The 25,565-nt window shown below is 36.0% G+C and overlaps 2 protein-coding genes across 10 annotated transcripts in view; one reads left to right on the forward strand and one right to left on the reverse strand.

Annotated features, from left to right (window-relative positions):
* Positions 1 to 11,652: 11,652 nt before the first annotated feature.
* COMMD8 (COMM domain containing 8) lies at positions 11,653 to 24,588 on the reverse strand. 2 transcript variants are annotated; one of them, XM_009239925.4, is made up of 5 exons: positions 24,467 to 24,588; positions 21,030 to 21,185; positions 17,446 to 17,592; positions 13,937 to 14,092; positions 11,653 to 12,525 (listed from the first exon to the last, which is right to left on the reverse strand). In XM_009239925.4, exons 1-5 carry the CDS (start codon positions 24,530 to 24,532, stop codon positions 12,505 to 12,507), a joined length of 546 nt encoding a protein of 181 aa, XP_009238200.3. In that variant the 5' UTR covers positions 24,533 to 24,588; the 3' UTR covers positions 11,653 to 12,504. The 2 variants fall into 2 exon arrangements, with proteins under 2 accessions (XP_009238200.3, XP_002814766.3); XM_002814720.6 differs by having other exon boundaries at positions 17,440 to 17,592.
* A 6-nt stretch (positions 24,589 to 24,594) lies between these two features.
* Positions 24,595 to 25,565, forward strand: part of ATP10D (ATPase phospholipid transporting 10D (putative)) — a 158,940-nt gene continuing 157,969 nt past the window's right edge. For 6 of the 8 annotated variants that reach the window (XM_024245725.3, XM_063723387.1, XM_063723388.1 and 3 more), the window contains exon 1: positions 24,595 to 24,751. The gene's annotated coding sequence lies outside the window, so the exon portion shown is untranslated. The remainder of the gene's footprint in view (positions 24,752 to 25,565) is intronic. The other 2 variants (XM_063723391.1, XM_063723398.1) reach the window with 1 other exon arrangement.

The following is a 25,565-nucleotide window of genomic DNA, read 5'->3' on the forward strand; positions in this document are numbered from 1 at the left end:
GTATCTGTGTCACTAGTATCCCAGTTATTTCACATCTGAGTCCACTGCATAATTTCTTTTTCTTTTTTTAATTCTGAAACATTTCAAACATAACCGTCACCCAGATTCCACAGCTATCCAAAAGTCTGCAACAATTAAGTTGCACTTGCTTCATTTAATCAGTTGTGGGGTTTTCTTCTAAAGTATTTCAAGGTAAATCTTATCCCTTATGTGATTTCACTTATACATATATCTGTAAATTATGGGAATTAAGAAAATCTAACCATAATACCATTATCATACCAAACAAAAATAATAGCTCCTTGACATTATTTAATGAATTTTATTCACATTTCCCCAATTGTCTCCAAAATACCTTTTTACAGTTGTTTTTTCAAGTGAGGATCCAAGTGAGGTCTCTTAAGTCTCTTTGACTCTAGAACATTTCCTGTCTCCCTTTCTTTTATGCTAGAAGCTCTGCCAGTACTGCAGAACAGCCCACGTGCTTACACATGGTGCTATTCAGCTTGGCCATTTTTTTCTCTGAAGATAACATTAGAATTTGCTTCATAGACATTTTGTGAGAATTAAATTAATCCAAAATTTATGAGATTTTTGTTTTTCCCATTTTGTGCACAGAGATATGGAAGTTCATCAAGACAAAAAGAGTTTGCCAAGTAAGTGACCGAGCCAGACGCCCAACTCCAAAGCTCGTACTCTGCCTTACACTTAGACATTCTAATTGTTCAGAATATAAACAGAATTAATCGAAAACTCTTGTTGAGCTTCAACACGTTCAGTTTCAATATACATTATGAAAAATGCACATTAATGAAAAACACATAGTACTGAAAGAAAATGTACACTGAATGTGTACTATGTTTTTCATTAATGTACATTGTACAGTACAATGTATATTGTACACATAATACTGAAAGAAAAACTGAGTTTACCAGGGTGAATTATAGTATGCATCTTACAAAACAGAAAGAAATGAAATCCAAAGATAGTATTTAAAATATACTGTAAAGGGGTGGGGCATGTGGAAAAAATAATTTAATATACTGTAAAAACTTTTCTAATATAGAAATATTTAGTGTTTGAAATGAAAGCATTTTTAAAGACTTAAATTATAAAGATGTTCAAAGGAGGAACTGGTTTGCAATAAAATGCAGCTAGAGGAAACTCAAGTGACTACAGAATTTTCCCATCCTCTTTTTAAATTACTATTTCACTGTAAAAATATAAATAAGTAAATAAGATCTAAAAACATAAGAGACCTGCAAGTATGGCAAGCCCATAATTTTTTAACTGTCAAGCAGTTTTATTTAAGAGGAAACAGTATATTTAATATATTGCAATTCAGTAGATGATTCCATATTTAATAAATAAAAATGTAATTATGTAACTTGATTTACTCTTTGGATTGTATTCTGATAATATTAAACCTTTAACTTAAAAATATTAACATATTTTAGCTTTCTTATGCAGAAGTCTATTTTCTACTCAGGAGAAAAATGGAAGAAACTGAGATCATGGTCTACATTTTGAGAATGTTTTTACTGCTTGATTAAATTTCTTGGTTTCACATTCAAGACTTTATAAGAAGTAAATTATGTGGTTTTCATTTTAAGAATAGATGAATGCAGAAACATTATGTTGGAAAAAACAAAGAGACCCTAAACTAAAAAAAAAAAAAAAAAAAAAATCCACATACAACTAATGTGCCGCTCTGGAGAACTTAATAAAAAGTAAATCAACTTTTAAATCAGTTAACTTTGGCGTCTGGTAGCATATAAATAAAAGACAATATTTCACCTAAACTCGGGGTTTTCTTAAAAGAAAAGTAAAATATTTACCATATATCCTAAACAGAAAATATCAGTAGTAGGAGATGTCAATCTTGGCTGGACGTTGAGTCTATGAATATCATCATATCACATTCTCAACATAGGTATTAGCTACAGAAGTAACTCCCTTTTCAAAGAAAATAGCATTCTTAACAGAAACTTTAGCTTTATTCGAAGATAATTATGTCCCAATGTTAAACAAATATAACCTTAACTATTTCAATTATCACAGGAATATGTGACATTATTATCAATGAATTATGTTTGGGTTTGCAAGGCAGGTCATCACAAGATTGAATCACTTTTGCTAGACAAGCTGTAGATCAGTCTGTGCGGTACAGCCTACCAGTTACATACTCTGTATGTGCAAGGAGAGATAATCCTCTCAAAGGAGTTTATTTGAATCTGCTCTCGTTTAAAAGGGTCTTAACTATTTCTAGGATGCTTTTTCTTAAATAACCCTAGGCAGAAAATAAAACGCTACATGAGATAGCTCAGCTTTTGACCCTAATTCTAAGATTCAATCTTATCAAGCTATAGTTACGGGGATAAAATAAACATTGTGTCCTATCTTCTCATCTTCTCTAATGACTGTGGAATTAACATAATTACACTACTTTATAATTAACTGCCCACAACATCTCTCAGGCATTCAGTTCACATTAGACTAAGAACAAAAAATAGATAATTTTTTTCTTAACCTAAAATTTTAATGACATGGGCTTACACTTCCAATCAAGATGGATTAACAGGTACAGAATTTTCCCCTTTACAACAGCTGCCAAAAATAAAATAAAATACCTAGGAGTATATTTAACCAATGAGGTGAAAGATTTCTACAAGGAGAACTACAAAAACACTGCTGAAAAAAATCATAGATGACATAAACAAATGAAAACATATCCCATGCTCATGGATTAGAAGAATCAATATTGTGCAAATGACCATGGTGCCCAAAGCAATCTACAGATTCAATGTAATTCCCGTCAAAATACCAACATCATTTTTCATAGAATTAGAAAAAACAATCCTAAAATTCATATGGAACCCAAAAAGAGCCTGAATAGCCAAAGCAATCCTAAGCAAAAAGAACAAATTATACTACACGGCTATAGCTACCAAAACAGCATGGTGCTGGTATAAAAGTAGGCACATAGACCAATGGAACAGAATAGAGAACCTAGAAGTAAAGCCAAATATGTATAGTCAACTGATCTTGAACAAAGCACACAAAAACATAAATTGAGGAAGAGACACCCTATTTAATAAATGGTGCTGGGAAAACTGGCAAGCCACATGTAGAAGAATGAAACAAATCATTATCGCTCACCTATACAAAAATCAACTCAAGATGCATCTTGAGTTGGACTTAAATCTAAGACCTAAAACTATAAAAATTCTAGAAGACAATATTAGAAAAACTCTTCTAGACACGAGCCTAGGCAAAGAATTCATGACTAAGACTCCAAAAGCAAATGCAACAAAAACAAAAATAAATAAATGGGACCCAATTAAACTAAAAGACTTCTGCACAGTAAAAGAAATAATCAACAAAGTAAACAGACATGTATATATACATCAATGGAAGATGACTAAGCCATTAAAATGAATGAAATAATGGCATTTACAGCAGCTTTGATGGACCTTGGGCCAATTATTCTAAGTGAAATAACAGGAGTAAAAAAACAAAAGCCATATGTTGTCACTTATAAGTAGGAGCTAAGCTATGAGTATGCAAAGGCATACAGAGTGATATAATGGATTTTAGAGACACAGAAAGGGGAGGGTGGTAAGGGGCTAGGGATAAAAATCTACTCAGTTACAATGTACATACACTACTTGGGTGATGGGTGCACTAAAATCTCAGAATTCAACACTATGTAATTCATCTATGTAATGAAAAAACACTTGTACTCCAAAAGCTATTGAAATAAAAATTACTTTTAAAAACAGTAAAACTTTTAAAAACCTGTTTTAAAAACAGGTACAGGATTTACACTATGACTTGAAACAATCAAAAACAAAAACAGCCTCCCACCCCTCCTCCCGACTCCTTGACACACACAAACCACTGGTATTCAAGATACCAAGTATCAGGGAACACAGGATGATACCTGAGCGACAGGAAACAAAGCAGGCGCAGCCTACGACTGCTCCAGCTTACTTGACAGAGTTATCAGACCACAGTTCAGAGAGAGGAACCCATGGGGAGCGTGGAGGGCTCCCTGAATTGAGGAAGTACAACTGAGAGTCCGGGAAGACCAAGGCAGCTAGAATTCACAAGAGAGAAAACCAAAGAGGAGGAAGTTGCAGAGAAAAACAACCTCAGAAACCTAGAGCAGATTGCCCTTTGAGTATTCAGGAGAGTATCGATCAGTACATACATGTGAAGAAACAACCCAAGGCTGGAAAAAGAACTACTTGAAGAAATTAGAGGGAACAGGTCTGGTACTCATACGTTGCCAGGAATAGTGCCTGTTCCCAACAACTAAATTGGAAAATCTCTTAATTCACAAGATAGTAGGTAAAGTACTCAAGACAGTCTTGTCTCAGTGATAGGGAATAATTAGCCCATTACTGAGCACTGCTCTGGATCTGCCTCACAAATCAGAAAAGGAAGATCTTAATAAATCACTGTTTCTGAGTAACTTAATTGCATTCAATTCAAAACAAAGCTGAAAGATTATTTACAGAAATATAAAAATAGCCAACAGCCAATAAGGTTAAATTCGTCACGTCTGGCACCCAATCAGAAATTACCAGGCACGCAAAGAAAAAGGAAAACGAGATCCATAATGAGAAGACTAGTCAATCAAAACTAACACTGGTGTTAAAATTAAGACTGGTCTCAAACTCCTGACGTCAAGTGATCCACCCACCTCGGCCTCCCAAAGTGCTGGGATTACAGGCGTGAGCCACCAGGCCAGGCCTGAACAATTAATTTTTGACAAAGGCACAGAGGCAGTTCAGTAGAGAAAGGATAGCCTTTTCAGCAAACGGTGCTGAAATAATTGAATATTCACATGCAAAAAGTGAACTTTGAGCCACACCGTGTGCCATATTCAAAAATTAACACAAAATAGAACATAGACCTAAAGGTAAAACTGAAACTATCACATTTCTAAAAGACAGTTTAGGAGATCATATTTGTTAATCTGCGTTAGACAATGATTTCTTAGATATGATGCCAAAAGCATGATCCAAAAAAGAACTGGTCAACTGAACTTCTTCAAAATTTAAAACTTCAGCCCTTGAAGACAGTTGGGAGAATGAAACAACAAGTCACAGACTGGAAGAAGGTGTTTGCAAAACACATGTCTAATAAAGAACATCTATCCAAAACATACAAAGAATTTTTAAAAATCAACATTAAGACAACCTAATTAAAAATAAGCAAAGACATCTGAATAGACACCTCACCAAAGAATATGTACAGATAGAAAACATGCATAAGAACAGATTCTCAATATCCTTGGTCACTAGGGAACTGCAAATTAAAACAACGAGATACCACTACATCTCTATTAGAATAGCTACAACTCAAAATACCGATAATACCTAATGCTGCTGAGAATTCAAAGCAACAACTCTCATTGTTCGTAGAACTGCAAAGTGGAGTAACATCAGCAAGAGAGCAGAATAGAAAGCCCCTGACTACCTGAGATCTGAAGTCAACAACATACAGACCAATTTCTTTTGTGAGTAATCCAGAGACTAGTTAAGATGCATCTGTACCTTAAGAGAACACAAAACCAGCTGCATCTCCAATAAGAACATTTGTGGCATTCATTCACCACAGTCCACCTCCAAAGCTCAGCATGGAACCAGCAGAAAACTCCCAACTCTTGGTTTCTCCCAGGGAAAGGAGGAGTTGGAGCATGACTTTCAGCGTTCTGTCTTTACAGGGGGCTGCCCAAGTGACTGTTTTCTCTCTGGGATTACAGACAGGACTTGGAATACCCTAGATGCCTAGAGGCCGCTGAGGACAGAAGAGAGCTTGGCTGCTTGCTGTCATTCCAGAAGACCTGCAGTACAGTGAAGGCTGATACAACTTGGGAGCCTTTCCCTGGGAACTGGGGGAGGAGGAGAGAATTGTGGAGCATGTATCCAATGTTCTGATGTTTTGGGCTTCCCAAGGGACTGATTTCTCTCTTGCATGACTCAGAGTACTAACAGGACCTAGAAAACTCTAGAAGCCTTGGGCATCTGAGAACAAAAGAGTGGGGCTGTTTGTGACAGTCCAGAAAACCTGCAGTACCACAGACTGACACTAGAAGGAAGGAGAGATTATGGACATCTGAGAAACCCACAAATCATTAATCGGGAATCTGCACGAGACAACACAGACACAGAAATGGATAAAGGATATTATATAATGATAAAATGGTCAATCACCAGGAAGATCTAACAATGATAAATACATAGTACCCAACATTAAAGCATCCAAATATATGAATCAAACATTGAGGGAAATGAAACGAGAAACAAACAGCAACACAATAATAGTAGGCTTCAGTATCCCCACTTTCAATAATAGGGCATCCAGACATATCAATAGTGGATGAAAGGACTTGAACAACACTATAGATCACATAGACCTAACAGACATATACAGAACATTCCATCCAACAGCAACAGCATGCACATTCTTCCCAAAAGCACATGGAACGTTATCCAGAATTGCCCACATGTTAGGTTACAAAACAAGTCTTAACAAATTTAAGATGATTGAAATCAGACCTAGTATCTCTTCAGATCACAGTGGAATAAAACTAGAAATCAATGGCATAAGAAAACTAGAAAATTGACAAATATGTGAAAATTAAACAAGATACTCTTCAACCACTAGAAAAATGAGAAAAAATTATACCCAAGTTAGCAGCAGGAGGGAAATAATAAAGATTGAAGCATAAATAAACGAAATATAGAATATAAAAACAAAATAAAAACCAATGAAACTGAGTTGGTTATTTGAAAATAGCAAAACTGACAAATATTTAGCTAGACTAAGAACAAAAGAAAATTCACAATTAAAAAATCAGAAATGAAACAGAGGATACTACTTCTGATGCCACAGAAATTAGAAGGATTACAAGAGACTGCTATGAACCATTATAGGCTAATAACTTAGATAACCTAACAGAAATAGATAAATTCCTAGAAACATACAACCTACGATGACTGAATTATGAGAAAATAGAATATATGAAGACTTACAACTAGCAAGGAGATCGAATCAGTAATCAAAAATCTCCCAACACAGAAAAGTCAAGGACCAGAGGGCTCCACTGAAGAATTCTACCAAACATTTAAAGAAGAATTAAAATCAATCCTCCTCAAACTCTTCCAAAAAATTGAAGAGGGAACACTTTCAAATTCATTGTATGAGGTCACCATGATCCTGATGCTAAACCCAGACAAAGATATTAACAAAAAAAGACCACCTACCGATATTCCTAACAAACATAGGTACAAATATCCTCTACAAAACAACAGCAAGCCAAATTCAACAACACATTAAAAAAATCATACGCCATGATCAAGTGAAATTTATCCCTGGGATGCAAAGATGGTTCAACATATGAAAATCAATCAATCACATAAACAGAAAGGATAAAGATCACATAATGAATTCAATAGATGCAGAAAAAGCATTTGACATAAATTAACACCTTTTCATGATAAGAACACTTTCAACCATTAGAAATAGAGAAAATTCTCCAAATATAATAAAGGCCACATATGAAAGCCCACAGCTAACATCATACTTAGTGAAAAACTGAAAGCGTTTTCTCTAAGACCAGGAAGACAAAGATGTCTACCCTTGCCACTTCTATGCAATGCAGTACTGAAAGACCTAGCTAGAGCAATTAGGCAATAAAAAGAAGTCAAAGGCATCCAAACCGGATAGAAAGAACTAAAATTATCTTTGTTCATTAATGATGCAATCTTATACGTAGAAACTCTTATTTAAAAAAGCTGTCAGAACCAATAAAAGAATTCAGTAAAGATGCAGAATACAGATTCAGCATACATAAATCAGTTGCATTTCTATATACTAAAAACGAACAAGGCAAAAAAGAAATTAAGAAAATCCCATTTACAATAGCATCAAAAAGAATGAAATATTTCGAAATAAACTTAACCAAGGAGGCAGAAAACTTGTACACTGAAAACTACAAAACATTGCTAAAAGAAATTAAAGAAGACACAAATAAAAGCACTGGTCATGAATGAAAGATTCAGTATTTCTGAAATATCCACATGACTCAAAGCAATCTACAGATTCAATGCAATCCCTATCAAAATCCCAATGGCATTTTTTACAGAAATAGGAAAAAGCAATCCCAAAACCCCAAAATTCAAAGGAACCACAAAGACCCCTAGTAGACACACACACACACACACACACACACACACACACACACATAATCCTGAGAACGAACAAAGCTGGAGGTCTCGTACTTTCTGACAGGGGCCTACAAATGTATGAAAAAAGCTACAAAAATCAAAAACAGCAAAGCAGTAACATAAAAACAGGCATGCAGACTAATGAAATACTATAGAGTACCCAGAAGTACATCCACATGAATACAGTCAACTGATCTTCAACAAGGGTGCCAAGAATACACACTGGGGAAAGGATAGTTTCAACAGGCAGGGTTGTGAAAACTGAATGTCCACATATAAAATAATGAACCTAACCCTTATCTAACATCACACACAGAAACCTGCTCAAAATGGATTAACTCCTTTCTCATTGTTGGAACTGAAATTTGTAGATAGGGAAGGATAGGAGGCTAGAATAATCCATGTAATGGATTAGAGTTGGAGACATCAACATGAGCTTGTTTAGCTTAATATAGATATGCATGATAATATAAATAATTATAGATATGAGTATATACCCAGGTTAGTATACACACACATATTTCTTAGTTCTGTCAGTACCAAAAGGGCCTAAAAGAAATAACACCTCAGTAGCAATGAGCATACCTAGCTTGGTTTCTAACACCATTCTTCAATGAAAGGAACCAGAGTTCCTTGGAGAAATAACTGATTCTAGGATTGGACAGGAAATACACAAGATGAGCCTGGAGCATTTTGCACTGCCAGAGAGTACGAAAATACTTTCCAAGATGAAAAAGAAAAAGAAGATGCACCCCCCTGCCCTGAAAAAAATAAAAAGTCCAATCTCATTGATGGGGATATGTCAAAGGGACACAGGAGCCAAGTGAAAGAGCTCCTAATGGCCAAGCCATTAGAACAGTTTGAGTAACAAAGCAGTACTGAATTATAACCCAAAGTATAAAATGAGTCCATACTGATAATAAGCAGAAATCTCAATAGTGGAAAAGAAACAAATGTGTACAAAATTCCACACGATTTATGTAGATATTCCAGCCTCAAAAAGGAGAGCACACCTGCCCACTCCTTAAGTATGGGCTGAACTATAGTGATTTCCTTAAGTACAGTAAGAAAAGGAGAAAATGAAGAGTCAGTTCACAGTGAAGAAACCTGTACCTCAGCCAGGTATCAAGATTAATATCAAGCCATAAATCATGTTAGTAGTATGTACCCTTGATTCGATGTGATGAAAATGGCATTTTATCTCTGTGAACTTCCTTCCCAACACCCATAACCCAAGTCTAATCACGAAGAAAACATCAGACAAATTCCAATAGAGAGAGACATCCCACAAAGTATTTCACCCACACTCTTCAACACTGTCAAGGTTATCAAAAACATGCCAACTAAATGTAATACGGTATCTAGGATGGAATCCTGGGGCAGGAAAAGGACACTAGGGAAAAACTTAGAAATTTTCTGTTTGAATACACTTTAGAATTTACTTAACAATGTGTCAATATTAGTTCACTAATTATAACAAATGCATTGTACTAATGTAAAATGTTAATAATATAGAAACTCTGTACCATCTTTTAAAGTTTGGTTTATCTAAAACTGTTCTAAAACAACATAGGGTCAATTTACATGAGGGAAAAAAGATAAGCCACAGATTAGAAGAAAGTATCTGCAAAGTATCTATCTAATAAAGGATTTGTATTCAGAATAAGTCAAAAGAGCTCTCAAAACTCAATACTAGGAAAACAAAAAATCCAATTGAAAAATGGGCAACAGATCTGAGCAGACACTTCACTGAAGATGTATACATGGCAAATATGCACATGAAAAGATGCTCAACATCATTGGTCATTAGGGAAATTTGTTAAATATTGCTAAAACCACAGTGAGACACATACATATTAAAATAACTGAAATTAAAAAGACTGGCAATGCCAAGTGTTGGCAAGATGGAGCTGGAACTCTCATAGACTGCAATGGAAATGCAAAATGTTAAAGTCACTTTGAAAAAAGCTTGACAGTCATTATTCTAAGCGAAGTAATTCGTGAATGGAAAACCTAAGCTATGAGGATACAAAGGCATAAGAGTAATATAATGGACTTTGTGGACTTGGGGAGGAAGGCTGGGAGGGGCATGAAGGATAAGATTACATTTAGGGTACAGTATACTGCTCGGGCGATGGGTGCACTAAAATCTCAGAAATCACCACTAAATAACTTCTCCGTGTAACCAGAAACCACCCGTACCCTCAAAAATTATTCAAATAAAAATTTTTTTTAATTTCGGTAGTATCTTGAAAAAATAAACCTACCATATCATCCAGCCATTTCATTCTAAAGTACTTGCTCAAAAAAAAAGCATATGTTCGTTCAAAGATGTATGCAAGAAAGTTCACAGCATTCTGTGTATTCTAATGCCTAAAACTTGAACCAACCAAAATATCCATCAATAGGTGAATAAATTGTGGCAGAACTCTACAACATAATACTTCTGAACAATAAAAAGAAATGAACTACTGACACATGCAACATGGATGAAACTCAAAATAATGCTGAAAGAAGCCAGATTAAAAAAAAATAGTACACACTATATGATTCCTTTATACTAAACTTCCAAAAATGCAACAATCTATAGTGACAGGAAGCAGACCAGTGGTTACTTGTGGGAAATGGAAGGGACAGGGACTATAGAGGACCAGGAGGAAACCTTCAGGAGTGATCAGATGTTCATTATCCTAATTTGTGGTGATGCTTTCATGGATGTAAATATGCATATGTCAAAATATCACACTGCACACTTTAATATGCACAGTATTTAGTATACTGATTCAATTTCGATAAAGCTGCTGAATGTGCTAATGGAGTGTTACCAAGTGGTGAGAGACAGACTAACTATAGCAAGATGTTTTCCTTGTAAAGGAGATACTGCACGGAAAGCTGAAATTTAAAAGAGACTTCACAATGAGTGCTACTCTAAGTGCTGTTCTACAAACCATCACCGGCCCATCATAACAAATAACTTGCACAAGAAGGTAAATTAACTACCACACTAAGCACACTATTTCCTTCAGCTGATAATTTTTTTAAAACCAAAATTTCTCGATGAAGAAAGCAGTATACTGATACACTTTCTGGCCCAAGCTCCTTATTGAATCACTGACCTGTAACAAACAGTTCACAGACAAGCACTTCTCTGCAGACACATTTTGAGTAGCACTGTTTAGATCACACTCAGAAAACTCTCTAAGCCTATCCTCATCTGTATGATGAGAATAGTAATAATTGCTCTGGATGCCTCAAAGAATAGTCTGATGCTCTAATAAGCCATATGGCTTGCAAATAGCAAGCACCTATTAATTATGTATTATTGAGTTATGTATAATTACGTATAGCTACTGAGTTATTTGGAGTCATTTAAAATAAAGCAATATATAAAAATAAAACAAGACACTTTTCATTTGCTCAGAATGCTTGTTGTTAAAGTTAACTGAGGTTACAAATGGTTTGTTTTTCCAATGAATTTAACATCCAAAAGTATTCAATATTGAGTTTATTAACAAAAGTGGACCTGTACATAGTCTTATCTCATATTTGAATATACACACTGCACAATGACAACTATTTTTTATCAGAGCAATGTTTCCCAAACATAGAAGTGCAGAAGTAAAATGTTATTTTCATTTTTCTGTATTCTTGATTTTAGTTTCTAGAATTCATAAACTCAAAATTGTTCACATAAGTTTAGAGTATTTGTTCCTGTTTATCTCTGACAAAGAGGTGTTCTCTAAGAAATTTTGTATTTTATAATCTTTCCTCTGAAATATGAGAAAGACATGGAATCTCCTGAGTTACATATGCAGCTTATACATTCTTTGAAAAAGTTATTTTTAAAAAATATCACAAAGTATATATCCATAATATATGTTGCTATTCACATAATTCTTTAAGCAATATTCAAGTATATTTGTGCTTTATATTTTTACATTACTTCAGAACCTATTTTTAGCTTTCAATAAAACTGTGTATCTCCAAAGATTTTTCAAATATTTAATAAATGAGGCAAAACAATCATGAAAATATAAACTGCTACTATAGATTTTTCATCTTTCATTTTATGCATTTCCTCTCAACCATGTAATTTCCTGTTAAGGAATGTTGATAAATTTTTATCTTTATAATATCAACATTGCTGCTTTCTCAGCCTGGTGCAACAGTCAAGACATCACAGTGTTTCTGAACACACAGTATTCACTCTGCCATGTAAGTTGGAGCAATAAAATCCGATAGGACTGGTATTCATCATTTCCAGTTATTTCAACTGCAGGACCACCTTAAAACACAAATTGAAGAGACAATACCAGGTTATACGAGACTGATGCTGATATATTCCATATTAAATGCTTTGAAGTCTCTGAAAAAGGGCATGGAGAACTCATAACAAGCAAGTACAATGCACAGTAACTGATGACATATGCCTGCTGGAATCTATGGTTCAGAACCTGTTACCATTTATATCGGGCTCTATCACATGCGCCCTTCACACATGTAGCCCCACTCAGCCATCCAGCCAACCCTGAGCTGCTCGTTTGGTTAATAGGCATGTGGACCGGTAATCAAAGCACTACAATGTTTGAGCAAATGCAGAGTGTGGAGAGAAGCTGAAGTTTATCAGAGTTTTTAAAAAGCAGGATCAAGAAGATTAAATAGTAGGGCAACAGAGGTTGTAAGAATCACTGAGACTTAATCACTGAGATGAGATCACTAGAGAAAACGCTGAGCAATAACGAAGAAACACACATATACAAAGACAATTATTTTTATTGCTCCTCACAACAGTTTCCACTGTTTAAATATTATTTTTCACATTTATTAAACATTAGGAGCAGTTACTGTTATTTAGCCATTCCAATGTAAATGTGAAGTTTTTGGACATTCATTAGTTCTGTCTTGCCTCAACCTGATTTTGTCATAATAACTACAAGCCATATTCTGTCTTCCATAGTTACAGGATCATAAAAGCAATTTTCTATTATTAGTCCAGTTAATAAAGCCACTTTTCTTCAGGATCATAATTTTTTTTAATCATAAAAACTCTTCAGAATCAATTTTATTATTCTAAGGTAAAAATGCTATTTTTATCATTAACGAGCATTGAAGCAAAAGAAATTCAGCTGTTAGAACAGCACTATTATTCTTTCAAAAATTACTTAGTACATTATGTTCAAAACTAAGTAATTGAACATTACAAGTTATAATTAATATCTAAAACTAGAGCTCAGAACATATTAACAAAGTATTTTCTGTGCTTAATTAACATAAAACATCTGGAGAAAAAAAACACTGCAAGTGAACTATGAGTCTAGGAGTATCAATCAAAACTTAAAACATTTGGCCAGGTGCAGTGGCCCATGCCTGTAATCCCAGCACTTTGGGAGGCCAAGGCGGATAGATCACTTGAGGTCAAGAGTTTGAGATCAGCCTGGCCAACATGGTAAAACCCCATCTCTACTAAAAATACAAAAATTAGCCAGGCCTGGTAGCAGGCATCTGTAATCCCAGCTAGTCTGGAGGCTCAGGCACGAGAATCACTTGAACTCGGGAGGCGGAGGTTGCAGTGAGCTGAGTTCGTGCCATTGCCCCTCCAGCCTGGGTGACAGAGTGAGACTCTGATGCAAAAAAAAAAAAACAAAAACCCAAAAACCTTAAACATTCAAATCATATGACAAAATTATAGCAAATACCTTATTCGCTGCTTCCAAGGAATGTATTAGATTCTGCAGCTCCTCTCTACTCATTTCAATAGAATATGGTTTTACTTCACCATTTTCTTTTACATCTAGATGCAGGCTTAAAAGTGGCATTCGTAATGCAGCAATCTTGTCACTGGAAAGTGCAAGCTGTTTAAAATCAGAAAAATAGCAATTAATAAATAGTAAAAGGAACTATATTGAATATACATCAGAGGTTAGTTAGCAGTACATTTTTTAAAACTACTGTTTGCTGTTGAGTATAGAGAAAGGTGAAAGAAATAAATTAAGTTCATGCTAAAGCATATTTGAAGAATAGAAAGAGAAAGGAGAGTGAATAAAGAAGAGGAAATGGGTAGGAAAGTAAGACAACCAGTCAGCAATCTTGTGGCAGAAGCAGGTATCTAGATCAGAGTCATGCCTGGGAAGTACTGAATGGGTCTAACGTACAAGAAACACAGAGAATTCTTAAAGAAGATTAAAGGCACCAAGAAGATGAAAGTTCATATACAAAGATAAGTGAGACCAAAAATATCAGTAAACTCTCAGAAATTAAGATGCTTAATTCATGGTCAGCTATCTATCTATCACAATATTGATAAATATGTTATCAAGATACCATCTCCAATTGGAGCCACTCAACAGAAACACGCCGTACATTTACCTCACTTCTTAATTTCTTTCTCTGGAATATATCCTAGGGGAATTGGAAGAACCAAATATTTATAATACTAATACTTCTTGAAACGAGCACTGTAGCTTCCTTGGCAGACAGCATAGGGAAACTCAATTTTCCTGGAATCTGAGCCAGAAAAATCCACAAAAACTGAATCTTTGTTTAGAATTCTGCCACTTGCAAAAAAATTACTTATGCAATGATAAGGGACATCTTCCTTAACGACCTCAAAGGATCTCCCTTGTGGTACATACACTATAGAATCAAATCTTGACATAGCTCCTCCATTCTCTCACCCAAAAACAGGACCCATAATATCTCAGATCTGGAAGTATCAGCTTCAGTTTAACTATCTTATGCATAATTCTCCTCCTCAATATTTCCAATAAATAGTTTTTCACCCTATGCTTGAATACCACCAATGATGATGCATGTGCTACCTCAAGAAGAGGTTACAATCATTTCCAGATATTCATACTTGTTAAAAAGTTCTTTCCTAGGTTGAATTGAAACCTATCTTATTGCAAATAATATACCTTAGTCCTTCACCTAGTCTCTGGAGCCCCAAAGCATTTATATATTTCCCCATCTATGAATTTTAGCCTTCTAAAGGTAAGTGTCATGTTTCTACTAGGTTTAATCTTTTCCAGGTACATGGTCTCAGTGTTTCAAAGCAATTTCACACAGCATGATTTTAAGTTCCTAGTCATTCTTTTCTAGTTGGAGTCCAATTTGCTTAAATATCTCTTAAGTTTGGTAGCCAAAACTAAACAGATAATACACTAAAAAGATGTTATTACTGGAAACAGAATGTACTAGCACCATCTCTTGCTTGAAGAACTGCAATTCTGCCAGGCACAGTGGCTCACACCTGTAATCCCAGCACTTTGGGAGGCTGAGGTGGGCAGATCACCTGAGGTCAGGAGTTCATGACCAGCATGACCGACATGGCAAAACCCCATCTCTACTAAAAATACAAAATTAGCCAGGCGTGGTGGCACATGCCTGTAATCCCAGCTACTCAGGAGGCTGAGGCAGGAGAACCACTTGAACCTGGGAGGTGGGGTTGCGGTGAGCCGAGATCATGCCATTGCACTCCAGCTTGGGCAACAAGAGCAAAACTCCATCTCAAAAAAAAAAAAAAGAACTGCATTTCTACCAACAAAATATGGGCCTGAATCAACATGAATGAAGCTATACTTTGATAAACCAAAATAACTAAACATTTCTCATACATGCTACTATTACCATCTCCCTCTTATCCTTTATTTATTTATTTTTTTCTGAGACAGAGTCACACTCTGGTGCCCAGGCTGGAGTGAAGTGGCACGATGATGTTGGTTCACTGCAAGCTCCACCTCCTGGGTTCAAGAAATTCTCGTGCCTCAGCCTCCCAAGTAGCTGGGACTACAGGCACACACCACAACACCCAGCTAATATTCATACTTTTTCAGTAGAGTTGCAGTTTTGCCATGTTGGCCAGGCCGGTCTCGAACTCCTGGCCTCAGGTGATCCACCCGCCTTGGCCTCCCAAAGTGCTGGGATTACAGGCGTGAGCCACCGTGCCTGGTCTCCTTTATCTTTTATATTTATAAAAATATAAACTCTTAAATTGAAATTAAATTTATAAAATTTAAATATTTAAATTAAAAATCCTCTGTTTAGGTTGCCTGATTAATTTATTTTGCTTCATTTGGTCACTGATTGAATTGGCTGTGACATAATTTTGAACTTTCTGTCACATTATACACTTGTTATAGCTCTAGTTTTGCATCACCTTCAGATCTGATAAGCATAATATTCATAAAAATGTTGAAAATGACTGGGCCAAGACCACAGCCACAGAGACTTCTTAACTAATATAAATTCATCGGTCTTTGCTTAGTTATTTATCTGATTATGAACCCACCTGTTATCTTCCCACATTTTTCTCTACTTAATCCACATACACAATGTAAGGCACTTTATCCAGGGTCATGCTAAAATCAAGAAACACAATGTATTTGTTTCCTCTTCATCTACTGGTCTAGGTATCATATAAGAACAAAAAGTTGGTCTGAAATTGTTCTTTATGAACTCTACCTATAGTGACTCTCAAAATGTATTAAAAACTGATGTTTAATAATATCTTATAGGTTTTCCTCCTAAAGGTAGAATCACATTTACCAGTCTTAAGAAAGCTATAAAGTCTAGAAAGTTGTGGTCAAAAATACATATTGACCAGGTAGGATGGCTCACGTCTGTAATCCCAGCACTTTGGGGGGTGGAGGCAGGCAGATCACTTGAGGCCAGGATTTGAGACCAGCCTAGCCAAAATGGCAAAACCCCAAATCTCCACCAAAGATACAAAAATTAGCCAGGCATGGGGGCACATGCCTGTAGTCCCAGCTACTCAGGAGGCTGAGGCAGAAGAATTGCTTGAACCAGGGAGGCAGAAGTTGCAGTGAGCCGAGATCGCACCACTGCACTCCAGTCTAGATGACAGAGCACGACTCTGTCTCAAAAAATAAATAAATGTTATATATATATAAAATATATATGTCTGTATGTATATGTTGACTATATGCTGCCCCATCACTTATGTCATTTAATAATTTACAGATCTAATTAAATTTATTATCAATGTAATGGTATTACACATGGCTTAGATGTTTGTAATGTACTTATGCCCAAGTTAATTCAAAATGTAATTTAAACTATCTTTGATATTTCTTTGGGATAATACATTCCCAAAATAACAAATTTTAGATATATATTATAAAGATATTTCTCTACATCCAAAAAAGTGAAATAAAAAATACTCATACTCATAGACTCTTACCTTTACCTGCCAATCAAAATCCTGTAGCTGTGCAGAGGAAATAGCAACTATTTCTCTTGACAGAGCCTGTTTGATTTCATCTTTCCTACTTTTCACGCATTTCATGATAGTTTCTTGATGAAGTGAATTCAACTGATTCAACTGCTGAAATATCTATAAAAATAAAAACAGGCAAAAGAGGCTTTCTGTTTAAAATGTAAAAACACAATTCCACTCTCCTTTCGCACAGTTTTAAAGCAACACTGAAAGAAAAAGAGAAATACTTCTGTAACTATAAAAAAGAGTAAGATGAGAATGAATAACCAGAAAATAGGTTTTAACAAATTTCTGCAAAACAGAGAGTAAAGAAAAAGGACTGATGGAAGTAGCAGCATGGAAATGAATACACTTGGAAAACACCAAAGCTGATACAGCCACGGAGTATCTCAAATCCCAAAACAGGAAAAGTTCTGTGCACTGACAGGATGCTTAAAGGAAGTGCTCATTTGAATAGTTGAGATTTCAGATTTTTTGAGTAGGGATGCTGCACTGGTGAGTATAATGCAAATATTGCAAAGTCAAAAAAATCCAAAATTCAAAACACTTCTGGTCCCAGGCATTTCAGATAAGGGATACTCAACTTGTATTAATATATCAGACAATGCAGCCCTTAAGACAAGAAGTATTACAAGAAATAGAGAAGGATAGTAAAAGGGCAATTCAACAGAAAGACACAACAATCATAAATCCCTGTGCACCTAACACCACAGCTTCAAAATATATAAAGCAGCAAAACTTAGAAATACTAAAAGAAATGAATAAATCCACATTCACAATTAGAGGTATTAATACAACTCTCAATAGCTGACACAAAGAAACAAAAAAAAAATCAGTGAGGATATAGAAGAATTGAAAAAATGCATTCTACCTAACCTTAGCAATATATAGAACACTACACCCGACAACTGTACACATTATTTTCAAATGTATATGGAACATTCATCATAATGTACCATATTCTGAGCCATTTGGCAAACCACAACAGATCTCAAAGAACTTAAATAATACTGTTTATATTTTTATTACTGTATAATGAAGTTATGACTAATGAGAAAAGGTAACCAAAAAATTTCCGAATGTGTGAAAATTAAGTAGCACAACAATAAATAAATAAATAAAGTCAATCTCACTTATTCTTCCTGAGAACAGGAAGAGGAAAAAAAATCCTTCCCAATTCATTCCATGAGGCCAGAATAAAACTTGACACCTTGACAAGAGTATTATAGGGAGGGAAAAAAAAAAAACACCTAGGCCAGTATCACTCAAATATAGATGTAAAAATCCTAAACAAAATATTGGCAATCCAAATCAAGAGATATATAAAAAAAGATAATACATCATGATCAAGTGGGGTTTATTCTGGCAGTGCAGCCTTAGTTTAACATTCAAAAATCACATTAACAAAATAAAGAAGAAACAATAATTAATTCAGGGAAAAGTATTTGATAAAATTCAATGTCCATTCATGGTAAAAATTCTCAGCAAAGTTAGAATTGCAGGATGCTTCTTTAGTCTGATAATGGATATCTATAAAATCACAGAGCTAACATACTAAATGGTGAAATAGTAAACACTTTCTCCCTAAGGTTAGGAATAGACATACATCTACCATGACTGCTTTTTTAAAAGAAACACTGACTGCTGGTGTTAGCCAATGCACTAAGGTAAGAAAATAAATGAAAGATGTTAAAGTTGAAAAAGAAAATTATTATATACAATCTCCCCCCAAAAAATCTATATACAATTAGACACAATAAACAAATTTAGAAAGGCTGTGGGACACAAGGTATATAAAAATCAACTGTACATACTAGCAAAAAACTACTGAAAAATTAAAGATCAAAAACATAATTTACTCAGAAATAAAAAATATTTGCAAGAGCTCGACACTGAAAACTACAAAATACGAGAGAGAGAGACTAAAGCTAATCTAAATAAATAGAGGGCTATCCCATGTTCATAACTTTGGAAAGCTAAATGTTGTTAAGATGTCAATTCTCCCCATAAATGATCTACCGATTCAGTGCAATCTCTATCAAAATTCCAGCAGGTTTGTAGGTTAAAACTGAAAAGTTGATTCTAGAGGGTTATCTGAAAATATAATAGATATAATTGCCAAGGCACTCCTGAAGAAGCATGAGAATGAAGGTCTTCCATTACCAGATATCAAGACATAATTTAATTTAGCTTTAATTCTACAGTAATTAAAGCAGTGTAGCATTGGCAAATATACACAAGTAGACTAATGGAATACATTAACGAGTCGAGATACAGAGGCACAAATACATGGCGACTTGATTTACAATAAAGGCAGCACAGCAATATTGTGGGGCGAGGATGTCATTTCAGTAAATGGTTAACTAGATATTCATGTAGAAAATTTTTAACTTGACCTCCACTCCACACACAAATATTAATTCCAAACGCATCAGCGACATAATGTGAGAGCTAAAACAATCAAGCTTCTACAAGAACACATCCAAGAATCTTCATGTCTTCAGCACAAATATTTCTGAAACAAAACATTAATAGTATTAGCCAGCAAAAGAAATATTGACAAACTAGATTTGTTAAATTTCATAACTTGCTTCACCAAAACACACCATTAAGAGTAAAAAGGCAAGCACATAATAGAAGATATTTAAAATACATATTTCTAACAATGAGCTCATATCCAGAATATCATCCAAATCAATGACAAGCATACATAACTTGATTTTTAGAAAAGTGAGCAACCTACACAAACTCAAATGATTTTTGACAAAGATGCAAAAGCAATTCAGTGGAAGAAGAATATCCTATGACCATGCAATTTCACCTCAAGATATCTACCCCAGAAAAGCTGGTGTGAGTATGAACAAGGAGACATGTAAAGAATATTTATAGCAGCACAACTTGTAATAATGAAAGAAGCAATGACTATTCATTAGTCAGTAGGGAGAGAAATAAATCTTATTTAATTCCTATCATCAAATACTACAAGGAGTTAAAATACACTAACTAGATCCACATTTACCAATGTAAAACACAATGCTGCATTTAAAACAATTTACAAGTACAGACAAATGTTACATTTTATTACAAGTTATATACTTACACACCCCCAAAAATTCAATATACTAAAAGATTCAAACATACCTACAATATATAATACAAAATATGAACACCACCTTCAAGAGTGGTGATCTCTAGGTGAGAATGGGATATCCGGGTGCGGGATAAGGGAATTTAGGTTATCTTTGTAATGTTTTATTCCTGAAACAAACACACACATTGCAAAATGTTAACACCTGTTTAACTGGTCATGTGAATGTAGGTGTCAGTTATATAACTTCTTGTTTTCTTCTGTATGCTTTAAATGTTTCACAAGAGTAAAAACAACCAAAAACAAAACTACAAAAACCTAGGACTTCCACAGATTTTTCCATTCACAATTATAAGGTATTTGTTGTTACTGATGATGGCCCTTGTATTATACACTGCTCTAAAAAACTCAGAAAGAAACCTGAGCATTATTTATTGTAAGTTATAGAAATGTGCAGAGAAGTTACCTCTTCATCAGGTAGGTTTTTACCAACTACGGCTTTGAAAAATTTGGCAATATCTTCTAAAACGTGCATCCATTCTTCTGATTCCCAAACAGTGTGATAATCCTGGTACACAGGATAAGCTCGACCACAAATGCCATCAATTATTTTGTGAAGAAGCTAGCAAGAAAAACAGAAATAAATGTACTTATAAGTAAAATGATAAATCTATCTTCCTCTTAACAAACAAATGTTGGGAGATGTTCATGTTATCTGCAAGACCAGCTTAAGTTAAAATGTGTAAACCACTTTTAAGATTATTCTAATTAAAAATTAGAGCTCATAAAAATCCTAGACTTTCTATTATTATGTCGACCTTCAGAAGCTAAAATAGTTTTGTTATAAAAATTACATAATAAAAAAACTAAAAGGAAGATACATATAAAAGATATCATATTTACAGCAATGACCAAACAAAAGGATAGGACTTATAACAAAGTCTCTTACTGTAGGCCTATAAGCTTCATTTTGCTTTGCCTCCATTTTCACAACATACTTTTTTTTCTTTTGAGGGTCTCACTATGTTGCCCAGGCTGGCCTTGAACTCCTGAACTCAAGCAATTTTCCCATCTCAGCCTCCCAAGTAGCTAGGACTGCAGGCGAGCACCACCACACCCAGCTCAGCAGTTACTTTTGCTGTATTCCCAGAAAGTCTTCAGTACTTTTTTCCTTTTTTTACCTTCCTTTCTATCCCATTAGTATCTTAATATCAGCAATGGAAAGCCTAACACATGTATAACTGAGCACAGTGATTAAGACTACGGATTTTCGAATAAAACTATCCAGTTCAAATCCCAGTTTCAGTATTTTCAAGTTTTATTTAAATGTTCTGAGTCTGTTTCCTCAAGTGTTAAATGAGGATATCATCTATTCTCTTAATCTTGCTGTAAGGATTGAATAAGAATACATGCAAATCACTTGGCATCTTCCTGGCATGTACAAAGACATGTAGACATTGCTAGCCCTCGTTACCATTCCAATTATTATTATTATTATCACTACTCCTCCTCCTCCAATTCATGCCTTCAACATCTATTAACTGAGATAACACAATGCCAGTACTATTCTAAGCACTTAACATTTAATAAGGTTATCTTTCTCGAAGTTATTTGTATCTTACAAGAGGAGTATTTGAACCAAATAACTTGGAAATAATCATATTCCACCCCATTTTAACTAATAACTCCTTCCCTCTAACACCACACATGTCAGAACACAAGCAACTGCTTCCAAATGGTGGCTAATATACTATACAAACTGAATTTTTATTTACCATAAATCAACATACTCAATTTTTAATCCATTCAAAATTCTCTACACCTTATCCTATACTGTCCCCATGCTAAAGAAAAACCCAGAACTCACACTGAAAAATAAAAGCATTATCTTTTTTGGAATATGTTTGTTATTCATTCACAAATATGTAATGAACACTTCATCCCAGTTATTAAATAAGGTCATTTCCATGACAAAAGTCATGGAAATGACTTTATTTAATGGCAAAGAAACTATAATAGCTACCGTTATGGAGCCCTAACTAGGTACCACACTCTGGACTGATCCTCACTACAACTCTGAAGTAACCATTGTTATTATTTCTATTTTACAAATGAGGAAACTGAGAATAAATAAGCCCCTACCATAACAGAGCTTTAGTCCATTCGAAAAAGGCAAACATACACATACATGTAATTTAGAATGATGGGGACATAATAAAAATATATACAAGGTAAGAAGGACCACGGAGAAGAAGCAAGGAAAAGTCCATCTTAAAAGAATGAGTAAGTTGGCCAAGCAAACAGGAGAGAAGAAGGGCATTTCCAGACACAAGCAAGTTATTTTGGGGGGTGCCCAGGGGGTGACTGGAGACAAGGCTGGAGAGGTAGGTGGAGCCAAATCAAAAAGGGCCTTGTGTACAAAGCGAAAGAGCCTAGACTTCAATCTGTGCTCAACCGGGAAGCAACCTATTCACACGTTTGCATTATTTTTCCATATATTTGCTAACAGGTTGGAAGATGTAAGAGGAGAGACAGGGTGAGCACAGGTGCCTCAATTTTCAGTTAAGGAGTTAAAGATTAAGGGGCTTAAATTGTTGAGGACACTCAAAATGGAGGCAGCGAAGAGACAGAAGAGATGTGAAAAGGGGAGGCCATGGATGAAACCTAGAACGTCAGGTTGAGAGTGGCCGGGAGAAAGTGGTGATGCCACAAACCGAAAATGAGGCTACGGGAGGAGTAGGTCCAGGGGGAAAGAAGAGCTGAGGCAAGGGCATACTGAATTTGAGGTACCTGTGGCAGAGGCCTGACACTCACGGAAGAGATTTTGGTTTGGGTTTTTTGGGGTTTTGTTTTGTTTTTTAACTGGCATTCTTGAACCACAGAAGAAGAAATTTTTGGCTGGACCTAGAGATTTAGGAGTCATCAACATATACGGTAGTAAAGGTTATGGGCCTTATCTAAATGGGTAGAGTGAAGACAAGGAGAGCCAAAAGCCAATAAAACACTCAATCAATAGATCTGAGCATAAGTTCCAGCTCTGCCACTAACTGGATGGGCAATCCTGGGCAAGTTAGCCAAAATTTCTGCTGACATTTCAGGTTCCTCACTTGCAAAAACAAAGGAAAGAATTAGGTGTTTTTTTTTTCTTGACCCTGGCAGGAGGTAAGTTCATTCCTTTCTGTCTCCTCCACACTTTCTCCAGTGTAAATGGAATAGAGGAAATAGGAAGACCAAAATTTAGACTTACAAAAAAGATGCTCCACCAGGGCACAGGCTGTGTCTCACTCACCATTTACCTCATCCCATTGGGGCGCTCAATGTATGGTAGACTTCAATGAAAACCTGGCTGAACAAATGAATGTGGTTGCTTTTTCCAGATTCTTACAAGCCAGGTTCTTTCATAGACTGGAAGTCAATGGGTACATCACCTCTTGGGACGACCCTAACTAAAGTAACTCGCCCAGTTATTTCGCTTCCTTCCAACCATCCTCAAGGGAGGGGGGCAGGGTCCGCTTCGGTCTTTGCCACATTGTATTCCAGCACCTAGCACTGTACCTGCTGTCCGGTAGGTAGGGAGCCTTTCGGAGATATGTGTTGAATGAATTAAGAAAACGTGTAAGAAGAGACAGGAAACACCGACTTAGGCTTTCAAAGCCCAGTTCGGTGCGGGCGCTTCTGCGCGCAAAGCCCCTGGAGCTGCACCTCTAGGACGGGGGTGGCGCCCCAAGCTGTCGTCCTAAGCTCCCCAGGGAAGGCGGGGACCAACCACCCGAAATCACGCCCCTTCCTCCTCCCTTCCCTAGGGAGCTTGCGAACGCGTCCGGGTCGTACCCGGCCTGATCCGCACGCCGGGCCGTCGCGAAGCCCAGGCCCCGCGCCGCTTCCCCCGGTACCCTCCCTCACCTGCGGGCCCAGCTCGGCCGGCAGCTTCTGTAGCCGCCACAAGGGCGTCCCCTCTTCCGGCTCCATCCCTGCGCGAAGCTGGGGCCTGGGTCACGTGTCAAGGCTGGCCGCTTGTCTAAAGCTACGGCTCGCCCACGTGACTCTCTCCGGCGGGGAGGGGCGGGGCGTGGAACCAAGAAGTCCCTGTGCGCTTGCGCAGAGACCGAACTACCGCTTTCCCCGTGACCAGGGAGTCTGCAGTTTGCAATGATGTGGCTGAGATACCCTTGTGCTGTTACTTTAAAGGTACATTTACGTATCTTTCAACGCAGTTTGTACCTTTGTTCAGGGTTCTATTGAACTTTCTCTGTGCTCTTTAGAAAACTGTCGAATAAAGGTAACCATCTTTTTGGGTGCCTGGGCATGGTCATTGTCCCAGAGTTTTAACGTAAGTCTCTACTAAAGTATCCTGATTTGCAAGGTAAATTAAGGTTTTGCCATGAGCAACGTTCTGTATATAGATCATCCTAGGGAGAAGGTACTATTTTCAGCCCCATTTGCAGAAAGCAAACATGATTAGAGAAGTCACTAGGGTTGTCGGATTTAGCAAATAAAAATACCAAGCGTCCAGTTAAATGTGAAATTTCAGATAAACAATAATATTTTGTTCTAAGTATCCCCTAAATATTATATGGGATATATTTATACTGAAAATTATTTGTCCATCTGAAATTCAGATTTAACTGGTGTCCTGTATTTTATCTGGCAACCCTAAAAATCACTGACCTAAGTAAGAGGCCCAGTCTGAAGTTAAACAATCAATCAGACTCAAGAGCCATGCTATTAATGTTGGACTAAGCTCAAAGTCCAACTTATCCTTTCTGTTATTTCTTATTACAGCTGTTACTTTAATCAGATGCTGAAGAATTCAATGGTGGTAAAATGAGCATGTCCTGCAAAAGCGGATAATAACTAGTAGACCAGAAACAGGAATTACAATCTAATTTATAAATTTAATAATAAAAGTGGTGCAAAATGGTGACGCCGAAGAGAAAGTATTCAATCTATGGGCTACGCAGAGAAAAACTCATTAGCAGCATTCTAGGTTTACTTCCTACAT

This window comes from Pongo abelii, chromosome 3 (genome assembly GCF_028885655.2).
Source record: "Pongo abelii isolate AG06213 chromosome 3, NHGRI_mPonAbe1-v2.0_pri, whole genome shotgun sequence".
Lineage (NCBI taxonomy): Eukaryota > Metazoa > Chordata > Mammalia > Primates > Hominidae > Pongo > Pongo abelii.